Source organism: Megascapheus bottae, chromosome 20 (genome assembly GCF_031878675.1).
Source record: "Megascapheus bottae isolate mThoBot1 chromosome 20, mThoBot2.hap1, whole genome shotgun sequence".
Lineage (NCBI taxonomy): Eukaryota > Metazoa > Chordata > Mammalia > Rodentia > Geomyidae > Megascapheus > Megascapheus bottae.
Window position 1 is genome coordinate 37,404,235 of NC_143528.1, and position 27,778 is coordinate 37,432,012.

The following is a 27,778-nucleotide window of genomic DNA, read 5'->3' on the forward strand; positions in this document are numbered from 1 at the left end:
AGTTGAAGGCTGGGGGGCTCTTGTCTTCAGTGGACTGTCTGGACAGACAGGTGGACATTTAGTTTGGGCCTGTGGTCCCCCAATAATGGTGATGTGTTTGCCCCTGAAGGTTCCTGTGCCAGAAGCTTAGTCCTCAAGGTGAAGGTAGGTGAGGGGGGCGTCTTTAACTCCTGGAGGTGGTTGGGTCATCATAGCTACACCCCCAGGGCGAAGGCCCTTCTCCATGTACTCCCACTGGGCTTTACCCACTGCATCGTTTCCAGCCAGCACACACAACCCCCTCTCCCCAGGTGTGGTCTTGAAGATGGAAGTTCTCAGCTTCTAAAACCAGGCACCAAGGTAAATAAGCCTCTTCCTTACACAGAGCCCAGATAAGCAGGCTTTGTGGTGTGTTGTTGAGATAGGACCTGGCCATGAATCTCAAGCTTGGCCTTGAAGTCTCAGTCCTGAGTGTGGGAGGCATAAGTGTGAATTACCTCATCTGGCCTCAGGCATGTTGTTAGAGCAGCACACGAGGATCACGGGACCAGCATCCCCCTGAGACCCATTCCTCCCCCATCCCTAGGCCTTATTGAGGTTTCACCTGACATTCCAAGGGGTAAGGATAGTGTAGGGAGAGAACTCCTTGTGGCGGGGTAAAGTCTGTGACAAATGGTCAGACATGAAGTTCTGGTCCCAGGGAAGCTAGCTGAATCAGTGTTTTCTGCATTGAAACTGGGTTCAGCACAGCTGGAAATGGGGAGAGGGTACAAGCCCACCATTGACACTTGGTGTGACCTCGTCTCCCTCCCTTCAGGGTAGTTAGGGAACTGCACATTTCTACCGTGGTATCCATACATTGCTTTATTGGGAAATAGGGCAGCTTGGAGTGGGGATGTCTGCAAGTCACCTGATAGAGCCATACATACACAAGGGGTCACACGTTACTTTGTCCTTGTGACACTGCAGGGCTGGAGATCCCTGCCCATGGACTTACATCTTCTTCTGCCCTGTTTCCTCTTCGATCAGACTTTGCTGAAAAACACACAAGTAAGAAATAGTAGCAGGTTTGATTTGGCCAGCTGAGTTTCCTTGCACGTGTAACGTTTCAATTTCTAAAATTGAGTCCGAGGAGGGGCAAGTCCATCTCTTGTCCTGAACTGGAAAGTGCTAGACAAGTTACTGTTTTTTCCCAGTCCTGGGGTTTGAAATCAGGGCCTAGGTGCTGTCCTTGGGCTTCTTTTGTTCAAGGCTAATTAATTCCCTATCACCTAAGCCACAGCACTTCTGGCTTTTTCTGAGTAGTTTATTGGACATAAGAGTCTCAGGGCCTTTCCTGCCCAGGCTGGGCTGGCTTTGAACCACGATCCTCAGATCTCAGCAGCCTGAGTAGCTAGGGTTACAGCTGAGGGCCACCAGCATATGGCTTTTGTTTTCTTTTGCTTGAGGTAAGTTCCCAGTAGACAGCCCAGCTGGTCTCAGGCTGGCTTTGTAAACTCTCAGTCCTCTGGCCTTAGTCTCCTGAGTGTGGGACTGCAGGTGTGTGCCAACATGACTTGTCCAGGTGTTTAGCAATAGTAATAAAAAGAAGAACATCTGCATAATAGCAGCTTCGGGATAGGATATGAGCAATTTCTGATCAATGTGAATTAAACCAGCCTTTCTTTTAATTCTTTTGTAATGCCATGTTTGGGAAAAATCCTCACTTGTTATTTGTATCATGTAATAAGACAGTTTCTGACAAGAAAGTCTGCCCTCTTTCTTCTTTGACCTGTGGGTCTGGTAGTTGAAGTTACTGAAGAAGATTTAAAATGTTATCCTCATGCATGACTTTCCCTCTTCTGAACATAATTGACAAGTGACCATAATGTTTTTTGAATGGTTGCAAATAAGTGAGCCATGGGGCTCAAAGTGACATTGAATGCTGGTAGCCTCTGTGTTATTTTTTTTTCCCCACTCAAAAACCTATGTCATAGCAGTTCCAGTGACTCACACCTATAATCACAAGGCTGAGATCTGAGGATCATGGTTGGAGACTTTTATCTCCAATTCACCAGCAAAAAGCCAGAAGTAGAACTACAGCTCAAGGGATAGCGTGCCAGCCTTGAACAAAAAGCTCAGGGATAGTGTTCAGGCTGACTTCAGGCCCCAGTACTAGTGTCTATATTTGGTTAGTAGATTCCCCTTTTTTAGTGGGAATTTAGGTCTGCCAAAAAAAAACTGGAAATCAACTCTAAGGCTTTCTAAATGTACCAGTTTGGAATTTTAAAATCTGAAGTGGGAAAAAAAACATCATCTAGAGATATTTCTGCTTTCAGCATTTCCCATAGTCCTTCAGAACAAGTGCTGAGCCAGCAGAGGGACTAGCTGAGTAGGTTTGATGGATGTACTTAGAGAATTAGAGTGTAATTAGACAACTGTACTCTAATTATACTTTAAGAATTAGCAGTGGGAAGAAATTGGTTGGCCAGAATCTGCAAAGACTGTTGTCAAGATTTCAAGACAACTTAAAAGGAGAAGACAAGAGTTTCCAGCAGGGAATGCTTATTACCCACACCATGGGGGTGCAGGGAGATAGAAGGGACCCCAGCAGTTAGGAAGGTAGCCCCCAACCCTGCAGAGCAAGGGGTATAAATAGTACCCAAGAGCCTTTCCATATCTACAGGGCTCAATCAAGATCACTTCCAAAGATCTGGGGCGTGGCTCAACCACTAGAGCCCATGCCTATACTAGTAGAAGGCTCTAAACTCAAACCCCAGCATGGCCAGAAAGAGGGGTGGGGCGGAAATCACTTCATCTCACCAGAACAGTGCGCAGGTCCCTCAGGGGAGAATGAGTCTGGTGAACATTGCAATCGAAGCGCTGGGGTTCTACCAGTTGATCAACCTCGTTGGCTATCTGAAGAAAAAGAACGTGGTTAGAGATGCAGATAATGAGATGAAATGGTAGTTCCATTGCCACCTCACATTGTCTTTGGGAGCGAGGTCCAGGAGTGGTAGAGCCCAAGAGGAGGAACAGAAAGTTGTGGAATCTGGACTGGGAAAAGACACAAAGGGCAGATCTGCCATTTTATTGTTGTTGTTGTTATTGCTAGTCCTGGGGCTTGAACTCAGGGCCCTGAGCTCTTTGTACTCAAGGCTAGCACTCTACCCCTTGAGCCACAGCGCCACTACGAGCTTTTTTTTAGTAGTGTATTGGAGATAAGAGTCTCCTGTAGACTTTTCTGCCTGGGCTGGCTTTGAACTGCAATCCTCAGATCTCAGCCTCTTGAGTAGCTAGGATTACAGGCATGAGCCACCAGTGCCTGACCCATTGGGCATTTTCACACAATGACTGGAGCCCTGGAGCTACTGTGGACAGAAAGAATGGAAAAAGGAAAGGCAAATATTTGGATCCTATGAAGAAATGCATACACAAAGAAACAAAAGCTTAAAGCTGTTAATAGAGTTGGCTTTTATTCTCTGGCTTTTACTGGGATATGCTTTCATATATTACCTCTTGAGAGGAGACTTTCAGATTCTCAGACTTTTTTATATTTACTGTTTCTCAAAAACGAACAAAAAACAGATCTGAGAGTATGACACGCCGTCTTGCCTGTGTTTTCATTGGCCCTGACCTGTTTCAGGGTTTGCCTGAATGGAAGGTAGGAAGTTGGCTTTAGTGGACTCTGTGTCCTGGATAGAGTGCATAAAGGACCATTAGAGCCTCCCACTGGATGTTTCATGGTGAACTTGTACAGACCAGTTAGGTCTTACTTTGAGGCTGAGGGCAACTCACCTCTTGGAAAGAATCCAGCAAATTTTCAGCATTCCTCTTCCCTCCGGGGCGCAGTCCATAAGACCAGTGTTGGCTGAAGCAGGGCTCCACACACAATGCCAGCACAACCAGTCCTACCAGCAGCTTTGGAATCTGCTCCATGCTGCAGGACATGCAAACACAGTCAGAATGCACCCAGATTTGTGGAGGGGGGGAGCAAGAATGAGAAACAGCTCAGGGAAAGCCTGGCATCTGCATCATGAACCCTGAGAAGATGGATGTAGGAGTCACAAAGTTTTTTACATACCAACATTGAAATGCAGTCATCTGCTTGCGTGTTTGAGTTTCCAAGCCATCAGGGATAAACAAAAACCAGTGTGTGTGTGTGTGTGTGTGTGTTTGTACACATGCACATATGTATACACACACATCACACACATAACTCCCGTACTTTAAACTCGAATCATCAGTGCTTTTTGTGCTCATTATATTTTTATTACTTGCTAATCAAAACCTATGATTCAACCATTATCAATCCCCTATTTTTGCCATTGCATTTGACTCACCAGAGGCTGGTTTTCAACTACTGCACCTGGACCACCCGCTTTGAAAAAGTTAGTCTCTTACTAGATATGTCTGGTTAAAGCCTGGATGGTGGTTGGTACTGATGACATTTTGTGGGAGTCTTTCGAGTATTACTGCTCACTTGTCTGTCTGTCTGTCACAATGAGAGGACTCCATATTCATCAAAGTGGTAAGTCCTAGCAGATTCCTCACTTGCCAAGAGAGCTTCTAATTGTCCGATGTCACCTGCCTCTAAATTAATTTTCACCTAATGGGGAAAAGGCTAAAATTAACTGGTCAATGAGCTTTTGGGTTCTTCAAAAGCTGCATCTCTGTGGCTAATGGTGATGAGGTCGCTGAAAGTCAAGATTTCCTTAGATAACCATCATACCTGGACTTGGGAGTATAAAAAGCCCTGTTGAGACACAATAGCATACAAATACACACACACACACACACACACACACACACACACACACACACACAATATTTTACCTGTTTGGAGGCTAGAACCAACAGGATCCCAAGCTTCCTCTGGGGTGTATTTTCTTTTGGGGTGTGTTGTATACTGTGACTTTTCTATTCTCCTAGCTTCCTTTTTATATGAGGCTTTTCTAGGATATTAAAACCTTTCCTGCTGGTAAATTATGTTGCATATGAACAATAGTCATTTTTTAAATCCTCACATAAAGCCCTTTAATGGGGTATGTAATTGGAACACCTGCTGATGTATCTGTTAAATTTACTTGTCAGGCTGTTTAAAACCTCAGCTAAAACTTTTATAGCTAAGACCACCATTCAGAGAGATTAAGATCTTAAACGAGGTTGAATTCCCTGAGGAAATTAGCAGCCCTACCAAGAATTCAAGGGAAAAGATGTCTGATATTAAGTGAGGTTAAATGTGTATACAAAAACTTCCTCCAGGGCTGGGAGTGCAACCTAGTAGTAGCATGCTTGCCTAACATGCACAAAGCCCTGGGTTTGATTCCCCAGAACCACATATCCAGAAAAAGCTGGAAGTGGCATGGTGGCTCAAGTGGCAGAGAGCAGTTCTTGAGCAAAAAGTGTTCAAGGACAGTGCCTAGGCTCTGAGTTCAAGCCCCCGACTAGCAAAAAACAACAACTTCCTCCAGAGGGATGGTGCAATCAATAAAGAAGTCAGGACACATGGAAGCTAGTCCTCGTTGTTAAGATTCCATTTGCATAAAGAAGGATTAAAACCAGATGATCATAGAGTTGGCTCCAGTTTTAAACTTGGTGCTTTATTAATGGGTGATTATTGTCATTTTACCAACCCATACAGGACAGTGAATGTGTGTACACCCCAGTGCCTTCCCCACAGGTCCCTCCTTCCCTCTGAAGGTGTTGGTACAGGAGAAAGCACTAAAACAGATGGAGAGGGAGAACATACCATACAGACCACACAGATGAAGACCGATGTTATCTGCTCCTGTAATAGATGCTTACAGGGTTAAAATATGCGAACCTATGTACCAAGAGCAATGAGCGCAAAGGGAGAAACAACAGGGGCTTAGAATAAGCACAACACAGTGAGTATTCATCTGAGTTTGGGTCTAATATATTGTCTAGGCTGGTCTAAGAACTCAGTTATCTTCCCACCTCAGCCACCTAAGTGCTGCGGTTACAGGAATGTGACATCAGTCTGGCTACTTTATCCAAATTTTGTAGATATATTACCCCCAGTTTCAAGGTATAACTTTGGACATGTTATTTACCCAAGCATAAAAGATAACTGGACCCTTTACTCTTGACTGATTCATTATCTTCTAATTTACTGATCTATATATCCCAAGACTGTAGAAGATTCTCTTCTATTTAATCACCTGTGGGTAAGGCCCTGGCAGTTAGTCAGCAATCATTAAGTACAGGCTTGAATAAATGAACAAGTCAATGAATGAAAGAATCAGGACTTTTAAACCAGATTAGTTTTCGTATTTCCTCTATTTTTGCTTCAAATGTTTGCTCTAATAATTAAACGTTGATAAATAATACTAGACTGTAAAGCTCGTTACCTTGGCTAAATGGTAAAATATTTAAAACAAAACAGAACAAAAACATACCCAACTTGTTCATTTTAGAGTTGTTTAGTAACTTCTCTGGTGATGCTAAACCCATCAGTCATGAAAATGGAAATAACGTCATTTTGAGGATTTTAAGCAAAGAGCAATGTAAATTTCGAGTACAGTCTAATTTTCCCTAATTTGCCCAGCCTTCTCCATGACAAGTTTTCCAGTTCTTGTGGGTGGAGATGGGGATGCAACTAGTGGGGAATTCCAAATAAAAACATCAATGATTGATTTTGAATCATTTTAAGTTTGTTTTTTTTTTTTTGGTCAGTCCTCGGACTTGAATTCAGGGATTGAGCACTGTCCTTGAGCTTTCTCAAGGTTACCACTCTACCACTTGAGCCATAGCACTACTTCTGGCTTTTTCTGTGTTATGTGGTAATCAAGAAATCGAACCAAGGGTTTTATGCATGCTAGGCAAGCACTTTACCACCCGGCCAAACTCTTGGCCCCTCGTTTTAAGTATTTCATTTAGATATCATGACTAAAGAGTGGAAACTCACTTGTTTATACACACAAGGGGTTATTTCTCAGTGGGAAGTTGTTAGGGTTGAACAGTATCAAATGGTCCAATTCCCTGTGTGTTGAAGGTTGTACCGATAAGTGTTGCTTAACAGAAGGAGTGGTTTTGTCATGACCACTGGGGATTGAGGTAAGCCTTGGGAGACCTGTTGTGTGGATCCTTTACCTCCGGACCAGAGTCACAGGGTTTCTTGTAGGCTTCAATCAGTTGGTATTCAACTTCAGAGAGAACTGCTTTGAAGTGTTTAACATGAACACAGCAAAATGTTCTGAGATCATTTAATATGCTTTATAATCTCTAGTATGCATTGGTCTGGCCTTTGGTATCTTAAAAGATAAAGGCAAAAGTTGTGTCTTACTTTCTGTACTATTAGAAAATCCAACCACCATGCAATGCGTTTTGATGTTTCTAATGATCTGCTTTTTTGAGCATTTCATGACTCCATTTACTAGAATTCAATTTGATAAATTGGATTTAAATAACTGGATTTTATTTTGTCCTATTTTTTTCTCCAAAATTACAAAGAATGGCTTTAGAGGGAAAATTGCTTCATTTCTAACACTAAAATACTTTCAAGTTGTAATGTTGATGATTTAATAAGCTTGCTGAAGGGCAGATGAAACACGTCTTTTCTGCCCTAATGCAAAATATCAGCAGGGAGATTTCAAGGTTAACCACAGCTGATATGTGTCATCAGGTGATGAAAGGATCTCAGAGAGCTAATCCTTACCTAAGGTGCTTCATGCTGAAATAATTAACCACTTTTCTTTGTAGTAGTGCACCTTTAGATTTTCAATATATTATTCCTTGGGGAGTTAATGCAATTCTAGGGTTTTTTCATATATTAAACATGAGTGAAAAGTTGATTTCAGGGTGGCATTCTAGTTAAAGATTTATAAAATGAACAATCAGTAAAAATATTACTATATCTTACTAAGAGTCCCTTGAAACTGTAGTAGTTGAAGAACTAGACTCAGTCACGTATGCATTGCTTTACCAGGGACGGAAATATCTGGCCCACATTACCCTTGCTATATGGTGCAACAGACATCGATGCTTCTTGTTGGTCACTGAGGCCATGTGGCTGTCTCGATACTTTCCTGTGTTCTGAGATAATGGCAGAACTGTGCAGTGGTTCTCCACTCTTGCTCATTTAGACATTACTCAAGTAGAGATCTGAATTTTTATCAGTGTGTAGGATCTACACAATTTAAGTTTAAAACTTCTCCCCAACCTTCCTTCCCAGCTCAACTATTTGAACCCTCAGGCAGAGACTGCACATTTAATCCCTGGGGCAAATGGAAGTTTCAGAATTTGGAAACTTTCTCTTTTCCAGTTCTTTCTCCTAATTGTCCAACAACAACAACAAAAAATGTGTTGGGAGTAGACTAGCTATTTGACTTCATAAAGCAAGTAGGTCATATTCAGCATCGGGTAGAGTAACCCAAGCAGATTAATTAAGTAAATCTGGGGGCACCGTTCTCGTTTGTTCAGAACTGAGATTGTTTGCATGGTGTGTTTTGAAATGATCATAAAATAATCATGTCCAAAGGAATGAATCTACTATATGGTACTTTCAAACAGATTAGTCCCTAACAAATGCTGCATCGTATTTCCTTTTCCCCAGACTCCTGGGATGGTTGTCAGCCCATATCAGAGGAATGTAAAGGAAATAACAGAGGAGGAGTGTCTTTTCAACATTTCATATCGTTTATTAATGCAGTTTCTAAGCACACTGTGTTTTAATCTTCCAGCTCCTTCTGCAGCTTTAGCTTTGTCTACAGAGGTACCCTTAAGTGAACAAACATACTCTATAATTATTGAAAATATAGTACAGAGTGAGATGATTTAAATATAATTTAGGCACATATTGATTATGAAAATAGATATCTTTCAATACAATACTTCTCTGTCTTGGTAAAAATAATAAAGCAAAGAAAATAATTTATTTCTACAGTTGCTTTCCTTCCCCTGTAAAGGAGCGCCTCAGGCGGAGCTGGGTAGCCCTTCTCTGCGGAGGAAAGCTTTGCATATGTCGAGAGAGAAGCTACAGAAACTGAAGCCATGCTGCTCTCCCCCAGGAGACACAGGAGGTTCTCCATGGTTCACTGCCCAAGGTGATGATGAGGCTAGAGGACTCAGAACCCATTTGGACACAGCTTACATCCCTGCTCTTGGGGTACACATAAGGACACTGGAAGGGGAAGGAGTAAAAGCCTCATCTCTGCCGGTGTAGCAGAGACAATGACTCAAGAAAACTGGGATAAATGTTGATTAAACAAAACAAAGGCAAAACACATGCAACAGAAAACAGAAGGAAAAGAATCAAAGGTGCTGACAAATTGGCATTACATCTAAGATCAGCCAAATGCATTTTTAAGTTCATGTTTTTGGCGGCTACTATCAGACATCAGCTTGAAATTCCTCGCTCCCCACTGTGGGGTTTTGCTGACCCCTCTGGGCTGCTTTCCAACAGACGACTGCCGCCATATCAACTCGTCTTAGAACTTGAATTGCAGTGGACTTAAGACTAAAGGCCAGTGTCAAAGCTGGCCCGATGAATTGGCATTTGAATGCGTACTAAGGACGCACCTTTGGTTTTTTGGTTCTGAAGTACCTTCCCATGCCCATGCTAATCGGCCAGCAGTGCCAGTACATGGACCTGGCCAAGAATGACCCTGCGCCACACTCAAGCTGGGAACATGGAAGCTACAGGCACATGTGCCTTCATCTGGATTCAGTGACTTCCTCTCCACATCAGTAAGAACGAGATGTTCTTTTCATGTAGCTACTTGTTCTAAAAAGTAAACATCATAAAAATGAACCTGAAAACGAGAGCCGTAGGGAGTCTGAGCTCACCACATTCATAGGGTGTGCAGGTATTTAAAGAAAGGGGGCATTACTAAAGCTATTTATCAACCTGAACAACCTCTTCAATGTTCTCATAAAGTTTAGCAATTTAAATACCCACACTGCATCTAGGTATTCAATAAATATAATTGCATATGTTGTGCTTTTCATAAATTAAAATTCTCAAATGCATCTTCAACCAAGATGGTATTTCCATATCATGCCTAGTTAAAAGCAAATATAAGAACTACTATTCCTGACCACAAAACCAGGTACCCCCTACTCCATTCAAAAGGCAGCAATACAGTCTAGATTCCTTCCCTACATCTATTAAATGAGTGCTTTTCTTAAAATCAGAATGTGGGGGGGGAAATTCACTTTTTTTCCCTTATGCACCACTGAAAAAAGCATAATCCTCTAAATGATTTTTTTAAAATTCCCTTACAGTGTTATTTCTTCTAGACATCTGAGTGAATGGAGAAAGAAAACAATGAAGGGAACCATCTTTCATCTCGGCCGTCTTCCTCCAGTCCCTGAAGCTCATCTGACACTTTGCGACATGTGGAGTGGCGTCAGCATCTCTTCAAAGATGGCCCCCTTCACATTGGAACCTCGTAGGTTGGCTTCCTGGAGGTCACACCCAGACAGGTCACAGTTCTGCAAGACCAAGGGAGGCTCATGTATTGTGTGGGCGGAATTAAGGTCTCAGCTGACAGCCCTTGAAGTGACTGCGGCCATATTAGGACACGGCTTCCATATAACCAGCCTCTTTCTGGAGCACTTTTTTGGGCCTGGGCGTTGTCCCTGAGCTCTTCAGCTCAAGGCTACTGCCCTACCTCTTGAGCCACAGTGCCACTTCCACTTTTTCTCATGTTCAGCAAAATGGTGAAAAGGAGGTATAGCCCACAGTTTGTAATTTTAGGAGGTACCGCGGATCCAGGATGAGTTTCAATGTAGTAACTATTATCTAAACCAATTTACCTCAATCTCAAGCAATAATAGAAGGCATGAGACTGAGAAGTCTACTTTTAAACATATTTGAGACCTCTATGTATTTATTAAGAAATGAAGTGGACTTAACTATTGTGCAGCGTGAACATCTGTACAGCCACGAACAGCCTTTCATTTAAGCCACGACTGTAAGTGCTCAGTTTGGTGACTGAAGAGGTGTGTGCACCATGGCAGGATGGAGCTGTGTATTAGCTTTTCTGAGATCAACCAAGGTAAGATGACCTGGAGATTCTGCTTAAGTCCCCGGGATGGGAGCGGCTCAATTACAAAGTTAAATTATCTTCCTTGAAATTTTAAATTTATGAAAAATGTAGTACTTTAGACGAATAAAGCCTCTCTCAGTCAAATGCACCTTCATAGAAAAGATCCAAGGACAAGGAGAGAAAGGCAGCCGGGCACGCCGGATGTCACACGAGCTGTCGCTGGGGCAGTGGTCCCTGACTTTGGTAGCGATCGGCTCTGGATCGGCCGGTGTGACCAGCGGAAGGAACTCATCCCTCCAACTGCACTGGAGATACCTGGCACTTGCACCAGCCAAGGCTTTGCCTGCAATTCCAGAGAATTTTGCAAGACACCATGAGTAATTCTGGACTCCTGGAACTCATCAGATGCTGTGAACTCACCTCTAAATCAGTTCCTGCGAGCGTTGCCCCTCTCAGGTTACAGTTCTTCAACTTCGCATTTTTCAAAGTGGCAACCCTCAGGTTAATCCCTGTCATCTGACTTCCTTCCATATCCACACCTTTCAGATTAGCACCTGCAGGATACAGAGGAGTTCAACTTGAAACTCCTATTGGAAATGAACCTGAAATCTCAGTTTATTAACCATCTCACACATACAGAATTCTACACAATTTGCTTATCTATGGCAATAGTGTAAGAATGCCTCCTTAGTACTCTGAGGAGAGAAATCAATTCGGTCTTTTGATAACTAGCCTTTTTATAAAGTGCCTCCATAAGTTTATAACAAGGGAGGGGAGAACTATGCCTCCTGAACACACAAATCAACAACGTCCAGTTCACAAACACAACAGGACACTAGTGCTTTATGAAGACATGGCCCAAACCCCTTCTGGCTTTGTACATATAGCAATTCTTCCTTTTGGTCAGTATAAGAATATTTTATCCTATTGAGCTGGGCACAGGTGGCTCATGTTTATAACCCTAGATACTCAGGAGGCTAAAATCTAAGTATCTCCAATAGAAGCTAGCCTAGGAAAAAAGTTCACAAGATTCTATCTCCAATTAATAAGCAAAAGAGTCAGAATGGTTTATTTTATTTGAAAATTAAGATATTAGTTCTTAATTTTCAACAAAAGCCTATTGAATACTCAAGGCTTTATTTTCTCAGAGTCCTCCATTTTGCCCCACACGAGACCACCCTTGCCACTCCCTGAACCTGACCCGAAACCAATCCTCTAGGTATCCCTCTGGTTCTGCCCTTCGCAACCACTTCACTGGGCTCTTTCATTACATTTACCCAGAGGCTCTCACCTTCCAAGTTGGCTTTAAGACCTGAGGGATCCTCAAAGTTACACAGCTTCAGGGACGCGCCTTCTGCATTAGAACACAGCATCTTGACCCCCTGGAGATTTGCGCACTGCCAAGAGAACAGTCCTGGCTTTAAGGGTTATAGTTTGGCGCCACATAGCGCAAATAATAAAACCACACAGAAAAAGGAGGAAAAGGCCCAATTCAACATAATCAAATTTGCAAGACTGTTTTAATAGAAGCCAGTGGGGGTTTTTGTTTGTTTGTTTTCAGGGACTGAGGACATGGCTCAATGCTTGCCTACCAAATGCAAGGCACTGAGTTCAGTCCTCAAAACAAAATAACAATGAATTGTTTCAAAAGACAGAAACACCAAATTTACAACAACATGCGCATTTCTCATGAGATGGAATGGTGTTAATTTTCCCTATAACCCAAAAGGATTCTTACATCAAGCACTGATCCTGAGAGATCAGCTCGTTCAAGATTTGCACAGCACAGATTTGCGTGAGCAAGGTTGCAGCGGCTTAAATTGGCCATTTTGAAATTAATGTATCGGAGGTCCAAACGAGAAAGATCAGCACCACTGAAATTTAACCCCTGGAATTAAAAAGCACAAAGAGTCATCGTCTTTAAATCATCTGTCTCAATTAAATTTAATCACTACAGCTAACCAAGTTTTTCAGAAGCAATCCATAATTCAGTCACTTGGGAGTTTAATCACAAAACACAAACAAATGTAATTTAGATACATAAATATATGTCTTATTTCTCACTATGTTTCTCATAAGAAACTCTGCATATATTAGAATATGCCCAGCTGTGCTTCATTTATGCATAGAATTTTCTACAGAGAAATCTCTAACAGTGACATACCTGCTAATCAGTGTGATTTTAGTTACATTTTAAGTGATACTTTAAATCTCATTAATTCAAGAACTCGGAAGTTTTATTAAGAACCAAATGGATATTTGATCTGCTACTGACTAACCACATATAAGCAATTGGGCAAATACTAACTTTTTAAAGTAGCTGTAATCCCCACTAATTATTCAAAAGCTGGGACATTAGGCACAATCAGATAATAAAAATGGCAACTGTATCTCTCTTTGGATAACCGTTATGAAAGGAAATCAATGCTGTGTCCCATAATTAAGTTTTATTTTGCAGGAAAAAGGAAGCCAAGGGCAAAAACAAAAACCTCAAGAGGAGGTTGGGCGAACCGGGCCCCAGGATGAAACTGTCCTGTGAGTTTGTGTGCATGGAGAGAAAGTGAACAATGAAACTTGTTGGCGAACAAAACAAGACCTACTCACAGATGTGCTATACATACGCCAAGGGGACATGCTTTGGTTACCTGGCAACGCAATTCTGACTTAGTGGGTGTGGCCAGTAGAAATCGAACAAATTCCTTTCGGGATATTGGCGAATGGTCCTCTGGTGGCTGAGAGTTCTTGAAAAAAGTATTTTAAGAAATGAGTGGGGCTTTGGGGGAATAACCACAATAAATGTACTGCCGACCAAATTTAAAAAATTAAGAAGCCTCACCTTTATTGCTACTTCAAGGTGCTCGATCAATGAGTCAATGCCAAAAAATCTAGCCTCTTCTAACACACCTGTGGGAACAGAAGCACGGCACTGTTGCAACAGGCCATTCGTTTCCATGTGTGCTACATTCTCACAATGGAACTGAAATTCAACAAATGAGTGAAGAGCAGACAAGCGACTAATGTTTACAATGTACAAATAAAATACTGAAAAATATCTATAAACCAGGATTTTCTGCAAGAGGAAAAACAGAAAACTAATAAACACAAGAGCCTTCCATTTGCAAAATTACTTTGGATAATTACTTTAAATTGGCCATCAGCAACTGATTTGGTGATATTACTGAGAATCCAATAAAAATGATTAGTTCATTTAATCTTACCATTTCATCTACTTTTTTAATGGAGTGAATCTGATTAGGCTTGTCATAAATATGTTTTACCTACTGAATTGGAAAATGGTAGAAGTGATTAAAAGTTTACATCAGCTTCATAACAAAACTCCAAAGAACAATTTAGAAACTTTAAAAAAAAATGTACTGGTAATGAGGCTTGAACTCAGGGCCTGAGCATTTTGTTACTTATTCTGCTTCAATCTGGTGCGCTACCTCTCAGCTACACCCCTCACAGTTATTCAGGTGGGTGGGGAGGGGGGAAGGAAAAGGATCTTTGTTTTGCGTACTGGGGCTTGAACTCAGGGCTTCTACAATTGGAGCCACCCCTCTCCCCCCACTGCCTCTTTCTTTTTTAAGTAGAGTCTTAAACTTCTGCCATAAACTGCAATCCTTCTACCTTCACTTCCTACATAGCTGGGATTACAGATATGTACCATCAGACCTGGCTTCTTTTAAAGAGAAGGTCTCACTAAGTTTTGTTGTTTGGGCAGGTCTAAACTTTGGTCCTCCTGATTCTGCTTTACGCGTAGCTAGGATTACGGGCTTGTGCCAGCACTCCCTGCCCTAAACATGATCTTCTCGTGAACACCCAATTCAATTTCCAATTATCCAGTTATAAAATAACCCTCATGGAGGGGCAACACAGTGCCCATGATTTCCTGTTAACGCTGGGGCCCATCTCAGGACTTCCCCGGAAGGACAGTCACATGAGAGTGCCTGCCCCTGCAGAAATCCACTGTAAAGAGCTTCTACAGGTACCTGTCCAGGTTTGTCAAGATCTACTGAGATCTGAGGATCTCAATTTGAGCCAGCCCAGTCAGGAAACTCCATGAGACTCTTATCTCCAAGTAACCACTAGAAAACCAGAAGTGCTGCTGTGCTCAAAGTGGTAAAGGTACAAGTCCTAAGCACAAAGAGCCCAGAGACAGCGTCTAGGCTCTGAGTACAAGCCCCCAAACCAACAATGTACCCAACCCTAAGGCTGGGTACAATGGTTCAAGTTGTAGAGCACCCACCCAGTAAGCGTAAGGCTGAGTTCAAACTCTTGTACCAATATATGCGCGCGCACACGTGCACGCGCACACGCGCGCGCGCACACACACACACACACACACACACACTCACACACAGAATCCATCTTAAAAAAACTGACAAGGGTGCTCACCTGGCAGCACACATACTACAATTTGAACAATACAGAGAAGATTAGCATGGCCCCCTGTGCAAGGAGCACATGCAAATTTGTGAAGCATTCCATATTTCTAAGACCCAGGTACCACAAACACAGAAAAAGCCAGAAGTAGTTCTGTGGCTCAAGTGGTAGAGGGCTAGATTTGAGAAAGCCCAAGGACAGTACTCAGGCTCTGAGTTCAAGCCTCAGGACTGAAAAAAAAAAGCTGACATGGTGGCACAAGTGATGGATCATCCCAGAAACACAGGCATAAATAAAGCATGCCTTCAAAAGGGACCACAGGTCTCTTTCTCTCTTTGCTCAGGTTTGAGAAGGGATCATGCCACACTTCCCATCTTCACTAGGGGCTAAGCCTGCTTGATCCTGGATTTCAAGCCAAACAAAATTGTAAGTGAAACCCCTCTCCCTCCATAAGTTAGATGGCTTGGGTATTTCGTTGCAACATTACAAAGCTTACTATAAGCTTTCAAATGGTCAATCACTGCTTTGTAACAAGGCAATTTATTCACCCTGTGAGATAGGACAGGATAAGAAAATAAGAAAAGGCACTTGGAGGGACTTTTCCCAGGTTATTTTCTATTGAGTTGTAGAATTGAGGGTCTACTAAATTATATGATTCAAAGCATGGCTGCTTCTTAGCACCACTCTACTTTCCAATGTAACAAGATCTATCACTTAATACCAACTCAAAAATAAAGCAAGAAGGAATTTAAATCTTTGAACCTAAGATTAAAAGGTATGAGCTAGATACATACCAAAGACTATCTACCACTGTGCTGACCTCTCTTTACCTTTGCGTACTAAAAATACATGTGTGAAAAACTCACCTAATAAGTTAATGCCATCGTTCACAATGAGCTGTCCATGACGCAAGTAGTTCAAAATGGGTTCAAAGTACTCTGGACTTCGATCAATTAAGAAAGCTCCTCTGTGATCTTGCTTATTCCCCCAGACACCTGTGTTGTTATTACAAGAAAGCCCCCGGAACAAAAAGTTAGAACCTTTGCAGGAAAAACTGTATCCTATCCCAGCAGTGTTTACTCCTCTAAGAATTGTATTAGTAGAAAGTCAGCATAGATTCAAGTAGACCACACTGAACAAGAAAAGCACCCAGTACTCACCTCTGTCCTTGAACATGTGTGCCAGCATACTGTCCGGCTCTTTATTCACTAAGGTGCTCCTAAGAATTCAGGAGAAAAAAACCCCAAAACAAGATTTCTCTATGTGTCTTTAAATAAACATATTTAAGTCAAGACTACACTTGATTTTAGCTGTTCTCTCAAAAAGACATGCTACAACCTGGTAGGAGTGATGCTGGAAAATAAAAAGGTAAATTAATTTGCCTTTTACCACAGTTCACTGGATCGTCCTTTGATTTAAATATTAGCTTCCTTTAAGCAAGTATGACTGCAGGGTCTCCCTCTATGCCTGGGCTGTGATCCTCTTACTTCTGCTTTCTCATGCTCCTGGCAAGGACAGGCACTTACCAGTGTACCTAGCCAGTGGTGAGATGAAGGCTCCTTGCTTTTTTTTGGCTGGTGGACTCAAACCATACCTGCCTGATCTCTACCTCCTCAAGTAGCTAGGATTCTAGGCTTGAATCATTGTACCTAGTGGCATATGTTTTTGATCTAACATTTCTCTGATTCCCTTAACATGGTTTGTTGCTACCAAATTTCAATACTGTTTATGTATTTGGTTTTTTTTTCTTTTGGTTTTCTGAAACAAGGTCTGGTTATGTAGTCCAGGCTGACAGCAAACTCATGATTTCCCTGTCTCAGACTCCCAAGTGCTGGGATTTTAGGTGTGCATTGCCACACCTATCCAATGCTCTTCATTTTTACTGTGTGTATAGTCTCTTTTACTCTCTCTCTGTGTCACACACACACACACACCACAACTTACCGTGTAGTTGTAAAGTACCGCCCTCCAACATTTAAGGTTAACCAATCTGTGTTAGACCCAAACAGTCCTTCCGGTGATTTAGAATCTGTCTGAGGATCTAGATAGGGCACACAGAAAAGAACAAACAGTATTAAGACTGAGAATGCTGAGACGGCAGCATCCTACTAAGACAGCAGTAAGGCAAAATTTCAATTCAATCCACTATAAAAGCATCTGAGAACTATGCAGGACACCCCATGGCAGACCCTAGGACTGAACTAGGTGATAGGGCATCCCACCCCAACCACAGCTAAAGAGCAACTGCTGTCAGTATCTGTGAAGGAGAGCAGAGAGACCACAGCATCCATGATGAACTTCTATAGAATCTTCCAGATTGTTCTCTAGGTGGAGCCCCCACAGCTCACTGCATCTGGCAGGGCCACAGGCATACCGCTCGAGAGCAGGGGATACAAGTGGACTGCACCAAGATCTAAAGGGTTGGAAATTGTCCTGTCTGCAAAGCAACCAGGCAGAAACGCCCTCAAAGGAGAATGCCCCAGAAGATAAGAGGCTGGAGAAGAAACCAAGTTCAACAAAAAGGGCATAGAGAAAAAAAGAAAAAATGAGTTCAGGTAAGCATTATAAAGGCCTATCAAACCACACACAATGTATTTTTTTTAATGAATTGTCTATTAGTTAATACCCCAGAAACAACAGAAAAGGAAACTTGAGGCATGAAATTTAGAAAAAGTGACCTCTGTCACGCCTCCCTACTCAAACTAAGGAAAACTAATTTGATATAAAACAAGCAGCAAAGAAGTATTGAAATCAAATCCAAAAGAACATACCACACACTAAGAAAATCAACCTAGAACAGCTACCACAACAAGAAATGTGCTACTGGAATGCTGTCCTTTAGGGAAGAAAATCTTTTGGGTGATCTAGGAAAAATAGTTAAGAAAGATCAATTAAAAAAAAATTCCTGTTTTTGTGGTACTAGGTTGAACTCAGAGAGCTTGCTGCTTTCTAGACAAGCGCCCTACTGATAGATCCACACTTGCCAGCCCCAGGCCAGCTCGGGATCTCGGCCTCTGGAGTAGGTGTAATCTCTAGGATTACACGTGCAAGCCACCAGCACCAGGCTGCAAAACTTTCATTCTCTAAGGAAATTCAGTTATATATGTGTGTTCCGAGCATAAAGGTAATATTCAGGTGGGCCTTGGTATGTAGCTGATGCCAAGTATCTTTTGGCTCATATAATTTTCTGTAATTTGCTTATAAATAGGTAATAAAACATTCGGAGAAATTTTGACAATCTCTAACAAAGGAAAACTTAAAACAGCTGTAGTTTCTAAAATCAAAATCATCTTATTATATCATGAGTAAATAAATACTTAAAAATATAGAGCATAAAAAGGAATACAAAAGACTAAACATACTATAAAGCCATCATGAAATGGTCACATAATTCAAATAAAAATATACACAACTAATGATCCTGGAGACTGAAGTAGAACTGAACAACATTTAAAATGTTAAAATTTAAAATTCATTGAAAAATACTTACCATTTTTTTTTCATTTTGGCAAAAGAAAATGGCTTTTCAATTACTTACCAATAAATGGCTCTCCTTCACATACAAACAAAACGTCATCATCCCTGGGGGGGGAAAAACATTTAAAAGCCACCATCACATTATCTGTGAATTACAGGAACTGTTCCTTAAAATTATGTGCAAGGAAAGTGGCACTGTGGCTCAAAATTGTAGAGCACTAGCCTTGAGCTGAAGAGCTTAGGGAGAGCACTCAGGCCCAGAGTTCAAGCCCCACAACTGACAAAAAAATAATAATAATAATTTAAAAAAATAAAGAAGAATGGGTTAGAAATTGAAGCCAAGTGCTGGTGGCTCACGCCTGTAATCCTAGCTATTCAGAGGCTGAGATCTGAGGATCACAGTTCAAAGCCAGCCCAGGCTATGTCCTTCTATGCCACACATGTCCTGGAAGACGTCCTAGAAGCACATGTGAGGTTTTCTTTCTTTTTTTTCTTTTTGAGGTCAGAGGACTTGAACTCTGGGCCTGGGCGCTGTCCCTGAGCTCTTCAGCTCAAGGCTACCACCCTGCCCCTTGAGCCACAGCATCACTTCCATGAGGTTTTCTTAGAAGCAGAATTTGTTTGAAAATTAGGTTGATTCAGTTATCCACAGAAACTAAAGATGGGCTGGGAGACAGATGCTGAAAAACTATCAAATCTTATTAGTTTGTTCAGACTTTCTCTACTTGCTCACAATGCTGGTTATCTTTTTCACATTTCTTTTCATTAACAAAAATAAATGACCTGGATCGGTCCTATAATTTTTCAGGTGCTGTGTTTCCTTGTTTGTAAACTGAAAAGACTAAAACTGATGAATTTCAAAGGCAGTACAGGTCATCTGTCCTGGATTTACAGAGATTGCACTTGGTACACACTGTAATTTACTGCATCATTATCTTCACAACATCAATTTTAAAAACTCATGCTTTGTCAATTTAACAACCCACAAAAAAGCAATCACACCATCGCTGGCATTAAAAACTAATTTGTATTCTATTTATCATATTTTCTGTTTATGATCCCTTTTCCTGGTCCAAAATTCTGACCCTGTAAGGAAAGAGTGGGATGTTTGTTTTAAAAAACTCATCTGCTTAGGATAAAAACCAAAACAACTCTCCCAAAGCACAATTGTGGTACTGAGGTTTGAACCTGGATTCTTACAGTTCTATTTTATTAGGCACAAAATTAAGTCTCTGTGATGTTTACAGAATTTGAAGCACTCATGAAAAGGATTTAGCAATAAGCATAAGCATAGATAGATGGATCAATTAGTTTCTTCCTATTAAAAAGCTGTTAGGCACTGGTGGCTCAAACTTGAATCCTGCCTGTGGGGCTCGTCACACCAGGGAAATGGGCTCATTTCCTGGTTTTGGGACTCAACCTGCCTGTTCACCTGGTTGGAAGGCTTGGCTGTGGTTTGTGATGTAAAGTAAGGCTACCTCTGGGACTGGCCCCGCCGCCCTCTCGGACAGCACCTACCTCCCCTGCCCTTCCCACCTTTATGCTGATAGGCTCCTGCATCCTATACTAAACCATTTTATTTTCCCAATAAACGAGTCTTTGCCTTGACGAGTCTCCCTAGCACGTCTGATTGTCCTCCCTGTTCTCTGTCCCTCTTGTGGGTCAGGAGGCAAGAAGGACTAAAAACTCCGACACTGCTTATATAGGAGGCTGAGAACAAAAGCCAGCCCAGACGAGAAAGTGTGTGAGACTCTTGTCAATGAACTACTCAGATAAAGCTGGAAGAAGTATGGCGGCTTCTACCGAAGCATTACCGAAAAAAGACTCCACCCAAAACCCCAAACAAAACAACCATGAAGCTCACGGAGAGCATCTAGGCCCTAGGTTCAAGCCCCACAACACACACACACACACACACACACACACACGCACGCACACACACATACACACGTACACACACGCACACACACTCCATGCCAGGCTGGGCACAGCAGTCCATACTTTCAATCCTACCACTTGCAGGCTGAGGAGAAAGATCATGAGTTTGAGGGTGGTTGAAGCTATATAGTAAGAAACTGCCGGAGAAGGGGAAAAGGAGGAAAAGGGAAGAGGAAAAGGAAAGGATCTCATTAGATCTACATACAGTACCATAAAGAAGAAATTCCTTAGAGCCATTTATGAGCTTTGAGGAAAGACTATCAATATGCTGGAACATACTAAGAGTTTTCTATCTGATGGATACATCTCAAGTCCAAAGAGCTCATTCTAGACAATCACTTGCCATCTTAAGGGAAATAGCACAGCACTAGGGAGGCAAAGGCACACTGCTGGCAGCATAGAAAAAGGCAACAGTTACCTGATCAAAGCAATGTCATCAATCAGTCCGCCTTTCCCATTGTACACACTGGTGGCTTTTATGCCAAGTTTACTACTAGCGACAGAAAGCAAATCCGATAAAGTTCCATACACAGCAACCACCTGTAAAAACATCAAATTAATTGGATTAGTGAATTTCATTGCCCACAAATTACAAACCACCTCAGTCTAAACAGCACTAAGAAAATCTGATTAGGACGAGATTTCAAGAGCTTCTTAACAGGATCTCTCTATAGGACTCATTTATTTACTGATGTCCCATACTGAAGGAACCCAAAACTATAGACTAAGAAATTTCTAGAGGGGCAGGGAGTTTGGCCTAGTGGTAGAGTGCCTGCCTAGCATGCACAAAGACCCGGGTTCAATTCCTCAGTACAACATTCATAGAAAAAGCTAGAAAATGGTGCTGTGGCTCAAGTGGTAGGGTTCTAGCCTTGAGAAAAACCCAAGAACAGTGCTCAGGCCCTCAGCTCCAGCCCAGAACTGGCCCCCCCAAAAAAGCAGTGCTATGGCTGTGCAGATAGACCTTGTGTGAATCTAGACTCTGACAGCTGTCACATTCACTCAAGTCTTTGTGTATACGCTAAAGGGCTTGAACTTGGGGACCATCCCTTGCTCAGCTCTCTTCACTCAAACCAGATGCTCTACCTCTTGCAACATGGCCCTACTTCTGGCTTTTTGCTGTTTAGCTGGAAAGAGACATCTCTAGGCATTGTCTGTTTGGCTAGTTGTGAATCATGATCTTCAGATTTCAGATTCCAGAGTAGCTAAGATTAATAGCCATAAGCGACCAATGCCCAGCTGTTTTCATGTAAATGGACTTCAATGCAGCAGTAAAAAGAAATAAAGTTCTAAAAGACTGCATACAATATGATACCAACGAAATACAATGTCTAAAAACTACCAAAGCAAAAATCAGGAAGGACAGGTAGACATACATGTATGGTAAATGATTAAAAATGAAAAAAAGCAAAATATGAAATCCATGAATACAGCTATGTTTATAGGAAGGCAGAGGAACAGGAAAATAAGCACAATTAATTATTGCCAATATATTAGTGCTTAGAGTTTTATGGCAGGTTTATGGATATTTGTTGTATTGTTTTTCTTTTAATTTTTATGTGTTTACAGGGATTGAACTCAAGGCCTTGTTTGCTAGGTAAATGCTCTACCATTTGAGCCATGTGCAGCTATATTAATATTCTTTATTGTGTTCCTTTGTATGTATGAAATATAGCATGAAAGGTTTAAGCTTAAAGAGTGAGCTTTTACAGGGTTCTCACTGATGTTTAGATTTCAAGAGGCAAAGGTTCATGTAATTTTTTACTTTTCTTCAGTGTTAATAATGTAATGAGTTCAAATTTGAGGACTGTATAACAATCACATACATATATGTATATATACATATACACACATACGCTCATATGCATATATACTATATAACCTCAAATCAAAGCCAGAGGAAAGAGTTATTTCCTGGACCAGGATTAGAATGAAGGTGTTTTCTAACCTACTGTCTCTATTGTTTGGAATAGTAGCTCATTAACAGAGGGTTCTTGGTGAGTATTAACTAAATGAATGAGGTACACTGAAGGTTTATGATTTGCAAAACTCATTACTGAACATTCAAGTATGTTATTCTCAGTATGTACAGAAAATGGTTTCTTGAACAGGTTGCTTAATAGCCATACATATCTGGATGTCTGAATCTTAATGTCAATTTCCTTGGTGTCCAGGGTACAGGGAATAGTAACAAGAGAACAATGAGGGCTTTGACATATAAGAAAGGTATGAGAATTTGTAGAGCAATTTAAAACACCACCAGTTTTTTAAGATTAAGATCTCTAAATACTTTTAACTATCCACCCCTGACAGAAAACATTTTAGACTGTGTACTCATCATATGGTTATTTATAAATTATATACCATATCAGAACAAATGATAGAACGGACTTTTATTTACTTGGACTGTGAATTGGCCAGAAAGATCCCAGAAATATTTATCATTAATTTAGACTCTTAAATACCAGATTGATTTTAGACATTCAAGATTCTGAAAAAGTGGGAAAAAGAAAAATTCCAAGGCTATCTGTCTTCCTATGCTGGAGAATCTATTTCAATGTCTTCCTACTTAGGACAGCCTCACCCTATACATGGATAATATTACAAAGAACAACATACACTGAAGAGGAAGTTGGCTGTTAATAGCAGTTCCTAAATAGTACTTCGGTCTTTATTAAGAGCTGGCATTTCTGACTTGCCATCCAAAGGGATCCTTTTATTTGTTAAATCTTTTACCAGAAGCAGCAGCTCTGTCATTTTCTAGTTGTTTATTTTGCTTGCCTAATTACTATTATCTTCTTACTGCAGCAAGTGATTTTCGAATCACTTGGCACTGTGGCAAGGGTTGAGACCAGATGCTACATATACCTGAGCAATGGCCCTCTGCTTCTGTCATCACGTGTCAAGGGTACCACTCAATGAGGCTGCCACCTGCCATTCTTCCTTTGGGGGGAGCGTGACATGACCCAGAACTGCAGAGGGCTGGGTGTTGTGTTTTTCATGTTACTTTAAGTGTTGAGTAAGAACATGACTAACATGTACATTTTGGATCATCCCGTAGATCCTCTGTGGCAGTACATGTCACATGGGAAAATGACTCCGGAGACTCAGAGGTCTCCCTTCAACATCACTATTCATCCTGAAGTGCTAGGCAGAAAGAAAGAAATCTGGGCCTCCCCACTCCCGTCGCCCAGCTCCATGGCCCGGCGTGACAACCACTGAACAATCGAGGAGAAGAAAACACAACTGAAAAAAACAGGTTACTCTTATGAGCAGAGAAACAATAGAAACTAGGTAAAGAAGACATGTAAGTGATATAGAAATTCTAGCCGGTGGATGAGAAATCAAACTCAGCACTGTTTTAGCATGTTCTTTAAAAATCCTGCCAATCCTAATTACATCTATATACTTATGTATATATATATAAGTATTAAGTATATATACAAATTTTACACTTATGTATTATTCTGCCCTTTTGCCAAGTAAGTCATTTTAACATTTCTTAATGAGGTCAATAGGAAATACTGAGCTGGGGGATATGTTCTCAAGCTGAATAGAAAATGTTTAAACTTTTATGATCTTTGTAGCATACCATTTATTTATTTATTTATTTACAATTATTTGAAATGGACTGTTCTTAGTCTTCTGGGATTCTCTAGCAAAAAGTTAACTCCAAAAATCTGTCCTGGTAAAAATTAGGATAGCTTGTAAAAAAAAAAAAAAGCTTTGAAAAAATGCATTTAAAATAATATCAGATGAGGCATGGTGGCACATGTTTATAATTCCAGCAGAGGCAGACAGGGGAGGATCTGGTCTGAAACCTGTCAGAGCAAAGATAGTTGGAGACCTTCTCTGAAAAATCAAAAGCAAAAGGGTTGGGGGATAAGTGCTGAGTTCAGTCTCTAGAATGGTGGTGAAGCGATGAAGACAAAGACCAACTCAGCCAATCTTTAACAGAAACAAAACTGAGCAGATTCAGAAGAGATTTAGATGATAGCGAAATATTTATGATTGGGTCTAAGCATCATGTCTTCTACAAAGTAACAGAGCGGAGATGTTTGCTTCTGAGGTCATACCCGAGTCACAACACTACATCTCCAGTCACAACCTAAAACTTCAGGTGATGAACACAGGTGTAGAAACAGTTACTACAGATGATCAGAAATACTGTGACTTTGGTGAAGCACATTTTTGAGGTGAGAGCTCAATACTGGGAATGTAGGCAGATGATGTTCTGGATGAGCTTGTTAAACCTCTGAACCCAGAACACAAAATAATCATGCACGGAAAGTGGTTCAGTGACTCAAGTGGGAAAGCGCCAGCCTTGAGCTCAAGAGTTCAGGGACAGCGCCTAGGCCCGGGACACACACAGACACACACACACACAGACACACACACAGACACACACACAGACACAGACACACAGACACACAGACACAGACACACAGACACACACACAGACACACAGACACAGACACACATACACACACACAGATACACACAGACACATACACAGACACACACACAGATACACACAGACACACAGACACAGACACATACACAGACACACACACACAGAGACACATACACACACACAGATACACACAGACACATACACAGACACACACACAGATACACACAGACACATACACAGACACACACACAGATACACACAGACACATACACAGACACACACACAGATACACACACACACACATACACAGACACATACACAGACACACACAGACACATACACAGACACACACACACACAGACACAGACACACACCCCCGTAACGCACAAACTCCACTGCGGCTCAGCGTGGGGTTTGCTGAACGTGTGCATGGAAAACTTTCCCGCAGTTTGCATCTCCAGAGTGTGCAGAAGGCCCTGCTGGGCGACCGCAGAGCCGGCGCCATTCGGTTCGCCTGGGTCCGGGGCTGACCAGCACGGCCGGAATGCGCCCAAGCAGCACCACGACTTTCACGGGTGGGGCGGTGGAAGGCGCCCGGGGAGGCAGGGGCGGCCAGGGTCCCGGCACGACGGCCCAGGGGTCCCGGCACGACGGCCCGAGCGCGCGGGCCCAGGCCGGCGCCTCCGCGCCCAGCAGCCCGGGGCTCTGGACGGTCGTTCCCCGCCCGGGCGGAGAGCCCAGCGCGAGCTGGTCCACGGCACATGGCGGGAGGACCCCGCACCGGGAGGACGCGGGAGGACCCCGGGGGGACACGGGAGGACGCGGGATGGCCGGGGAGGACCCGGGAGGACCCCGGGGGGACACGGGAGGACGCGGGAGGACCGGGGAGGACCCGGGAGGACCCCGGGGGGACTGGAAGGACCGGGGAGGACGCGGGAGGACCGGGGAGGACGCGGGAGGACCGGGAGGACGCGGGAGGACCGGGGAGGACGCGGGAGGACCGGGAGGACGCGGGAGGACCCCGGGGGGACCGGGAGGACCGGGGAGGACCCGGGAGGAAGCGGGAGGACCGGGGAGGACGCGGGAGGACCCCGGGGGACCAGGGAGGACCCGGGAGGAAGCGGGAGGACCGGGGAGGACGCGGGAGGACCGGGGAGGACGCGGGAGGACCCAGGGGGGACCCGGGAGGACGCGGGAGGACGCGGGAGGACCCCGGGGGGACCGGGAGGACCGGGGAGGACGCGGGAGGACCCCGGGGGGACCCGGGAGGACCGGGGAGGACGCGGGAGGACCGGGAGGACCCCGGGGGGACCGGGAGGACCGGGGAGGACGCGGGAGGACCCCGGGGGGACCGGGAGGACCGGGGAGGACGCGGGAGGACCGGGAGGACCCCGGGGGGACCGGGGAGGACCCGGGAGGACCCGGGAGGACCGGGGAGGACGCGGGAGGACCCCGGGGGGACCGGGAGGACCGGGGAGGACGCGGGAGGACCCCGGGGGGACCGGGAGGACCGGGGAGGACGCGGGAGGACCGGGAGGACCCCGGGGGGACCGGGGAGGACCCGGGAGGACCGGGGAGGACCCGGGAGGACCCCGGGGGCCGCGGAGAGGAGGCGTCCCCGGCCCCGGCGCCCGGGTGACAGCGGCCTCCCTGGGGCCCCCGCGGCCCTGGGGCCCCCGCGGCTCTGGACTCGAGTCCGGGGACGGCGGCGGGCGGGTCCCGGGCGTCCCGAGGCCGCGGGGCGCGGCGCACTCCCCCGCCCCCCCCGCCGGCGCCCCCTTACCTTCCCGTTCTTGGGGCTGCCGTTCAGGAACAGGGTCACCCGCCTCATGGCGCGGCCCCCGCCGGGTCCGGAGAGAGCCGCCACCCTCCCCGCCGGCCCTCCGCCCACCTCCCTCTCCTCCCGCCCGACCCCTCCCTCCACCCACGCGGACTCCCCGCCCTTCGCCACCTTCCTGGCGGGGCTGACACACGCGCGCGCACACTCACACACTCACACACACACACGCCGCAGTCCCACACCCCACCGCGGGCCGGCCCTCCTTCCCACCCCGCCCCTCAGGCGCCGCAGCCAGCCTGGGGCCCTTCCCCCACCTTCCCCTGATTGACACGGAGCTGCGCCCAATCAACTCGCGGCACCCGCCACCACTCAGCCAATCACAACCCTGGATTGGGAGGAGCTCGGACTAAACCAGTCAGCTGGTAGACGGACAGGAGTACCAACCAATCACAACAGAGGCTAAAGCCAACCGGCGGCGTTCAGAGTTACTGAGCAGGCGCACACTCAATTCTAGGCAATACTCATTTGCATCTAATGGGCTGGGCTCGACGAGGGAGGCGTGGCTCCAAAAGGCCCACACACCCGTCAATCAGCGCCGGCAAGCGCTTTTAAGAAGAAACGGCTGCCGTCAGGATTGGCTGTTTGAGTCAACGAACCCGCCCATCCTCGTATCATGATTGGTCCAATGAGTCTTTTTTTCTTTTTTTCGAAGTTCACAGCATCCAATCAAAAGTGGGAGGCGGAACTACACGCACCCGAAGGGTTGTTCCGCGCGGGTCTAGCGGAGAAAGTAGTCCCTGGAGTCGGGGTCGC

General features: G+C 44.0%; 2 protein-coding genes and 1 non-coding gene across 3 annotated transcripts; 1 reads left to right on the top strand and 2 right to left on the bottom strand.

The window, feature by feature from the left end:
* Positions 1 to 836: 836 nt before the first annotated feature.
* On the bottom strand, positions 837 to 3,909 carry Gnrh1 (gonadotropin releasing hormone 1). Its single transcript, XM_090353806.1, has 3 exons — positions 3,757 to 3,909; positions 2,782 to 2,877; positions 837 to 1,014 (listed from the first exon to the last, which is right to left on the bottom strand). The coding sequence occupies exons 1-3, from the start codon at positions 3,907 to 3,909 to the stop codon at positions 973 to 975; spliced, it is 291 nt and encodes a 96-aa protein (XP_090209932.1). The 3' UTR covers positions 837 to 972.
* A 4,687-nt stretch (positions 3,910 to 8,596) lies between these two features.
* On the bottom strand, positions 8,597 to 27,082 carry Kctd9 (potassium channel tetramerization domain containing 9). The gene is made up of 12 exons (XM_090353620.1): positions 26,969 to 27,082; positions 21,190 to 21,311; positions 18,895 to 18,938; positions 17,301 to 17,397; positions 16,517 to 16,575; positions 16,223 to 16,351; positions 13,810 to 13,877; positions 13,619 to 13,714; positions 12,712 to 12,861; positions 12,265 to 12,370; positions 11,394 to 11,527; positions 8,597 to 10,416 (listed from the first exon to the last, which is right to left on the bottom strand). Exons 1-12 carry the CDS (start codon positions 27,014 to 27,016, stop codon positions 10,300 to 10,302), a joined length of 1,170 nt encoding a protein of 389 aa, XP_090209746.1. The 5' UTR covers positions 27,017 to 27,082; the 3' UTR covers positions 8,597 to 10,299.
* Positions 15,361 to 15,467, top strand: LOC150049437 (U6 spliceosomal RNA). The gene has a single exon (XR_016539056.1). It is a non-coding gene; the product is annotated as a U6 spliceosomal RNA (small nuclear RNA).
* Positions 27,083 to 27,778: the final 696 nt, after the last annotated feature.

What these genes read in the sequence shown, in the direction of transcription:
- Kctd9 (XM_090353620.1), bottom strand. Translation starts at nt 27,016, where the DNA reads ATGAGGCGGGTGACCCTGTTCCTGAACGGCAGCCCCAAGAACGGGAAG. An exon ending in CGGTACTTTACAACTACACG is followed by an intron (nt 16,576 to 17,300) that starts GTAAGTTGTGGT and finishes CTGAATTCTTAG; the next exon opens with GAGCACCTTAGTGAATAAAG. An exon ending in TCTCAGGATCAGTGCTTGAT is followed by an intron (nt 12,371 to 12,711) that starts GTAAGAATCCTT and finishes TTCTCTTGGCAG; the next exon opens with TGCGCAAATCTCCAGGGGGT.
- Gnrh1 (XM_090353806.1), bottom strand. Translation starts at nt 3,909, where the DNA reads ATGTCCTGCAGCATGGAGCAGATTCCAAAGCTGCTGGTAGGACTGGTT. An exon ending in TGCTGGATTCTTTCCAAGAG is followed by an intron (nt 2,878 to 3,756) that starts GTGAGTTGCCCT and finishes CTTTTTCTTCAG; the next exon opens with ATAGCCAACGAGGTTGATCA. An exon ending in GGGACCTGCGCACTGTTCTG is followed by an intron (nt 1,015 to 2,781) that starts GTGAGATGAAGT and finishes TGTGTTTTTCAG; the next exon opens with CAAAGTCTGATCGAAGAGGA.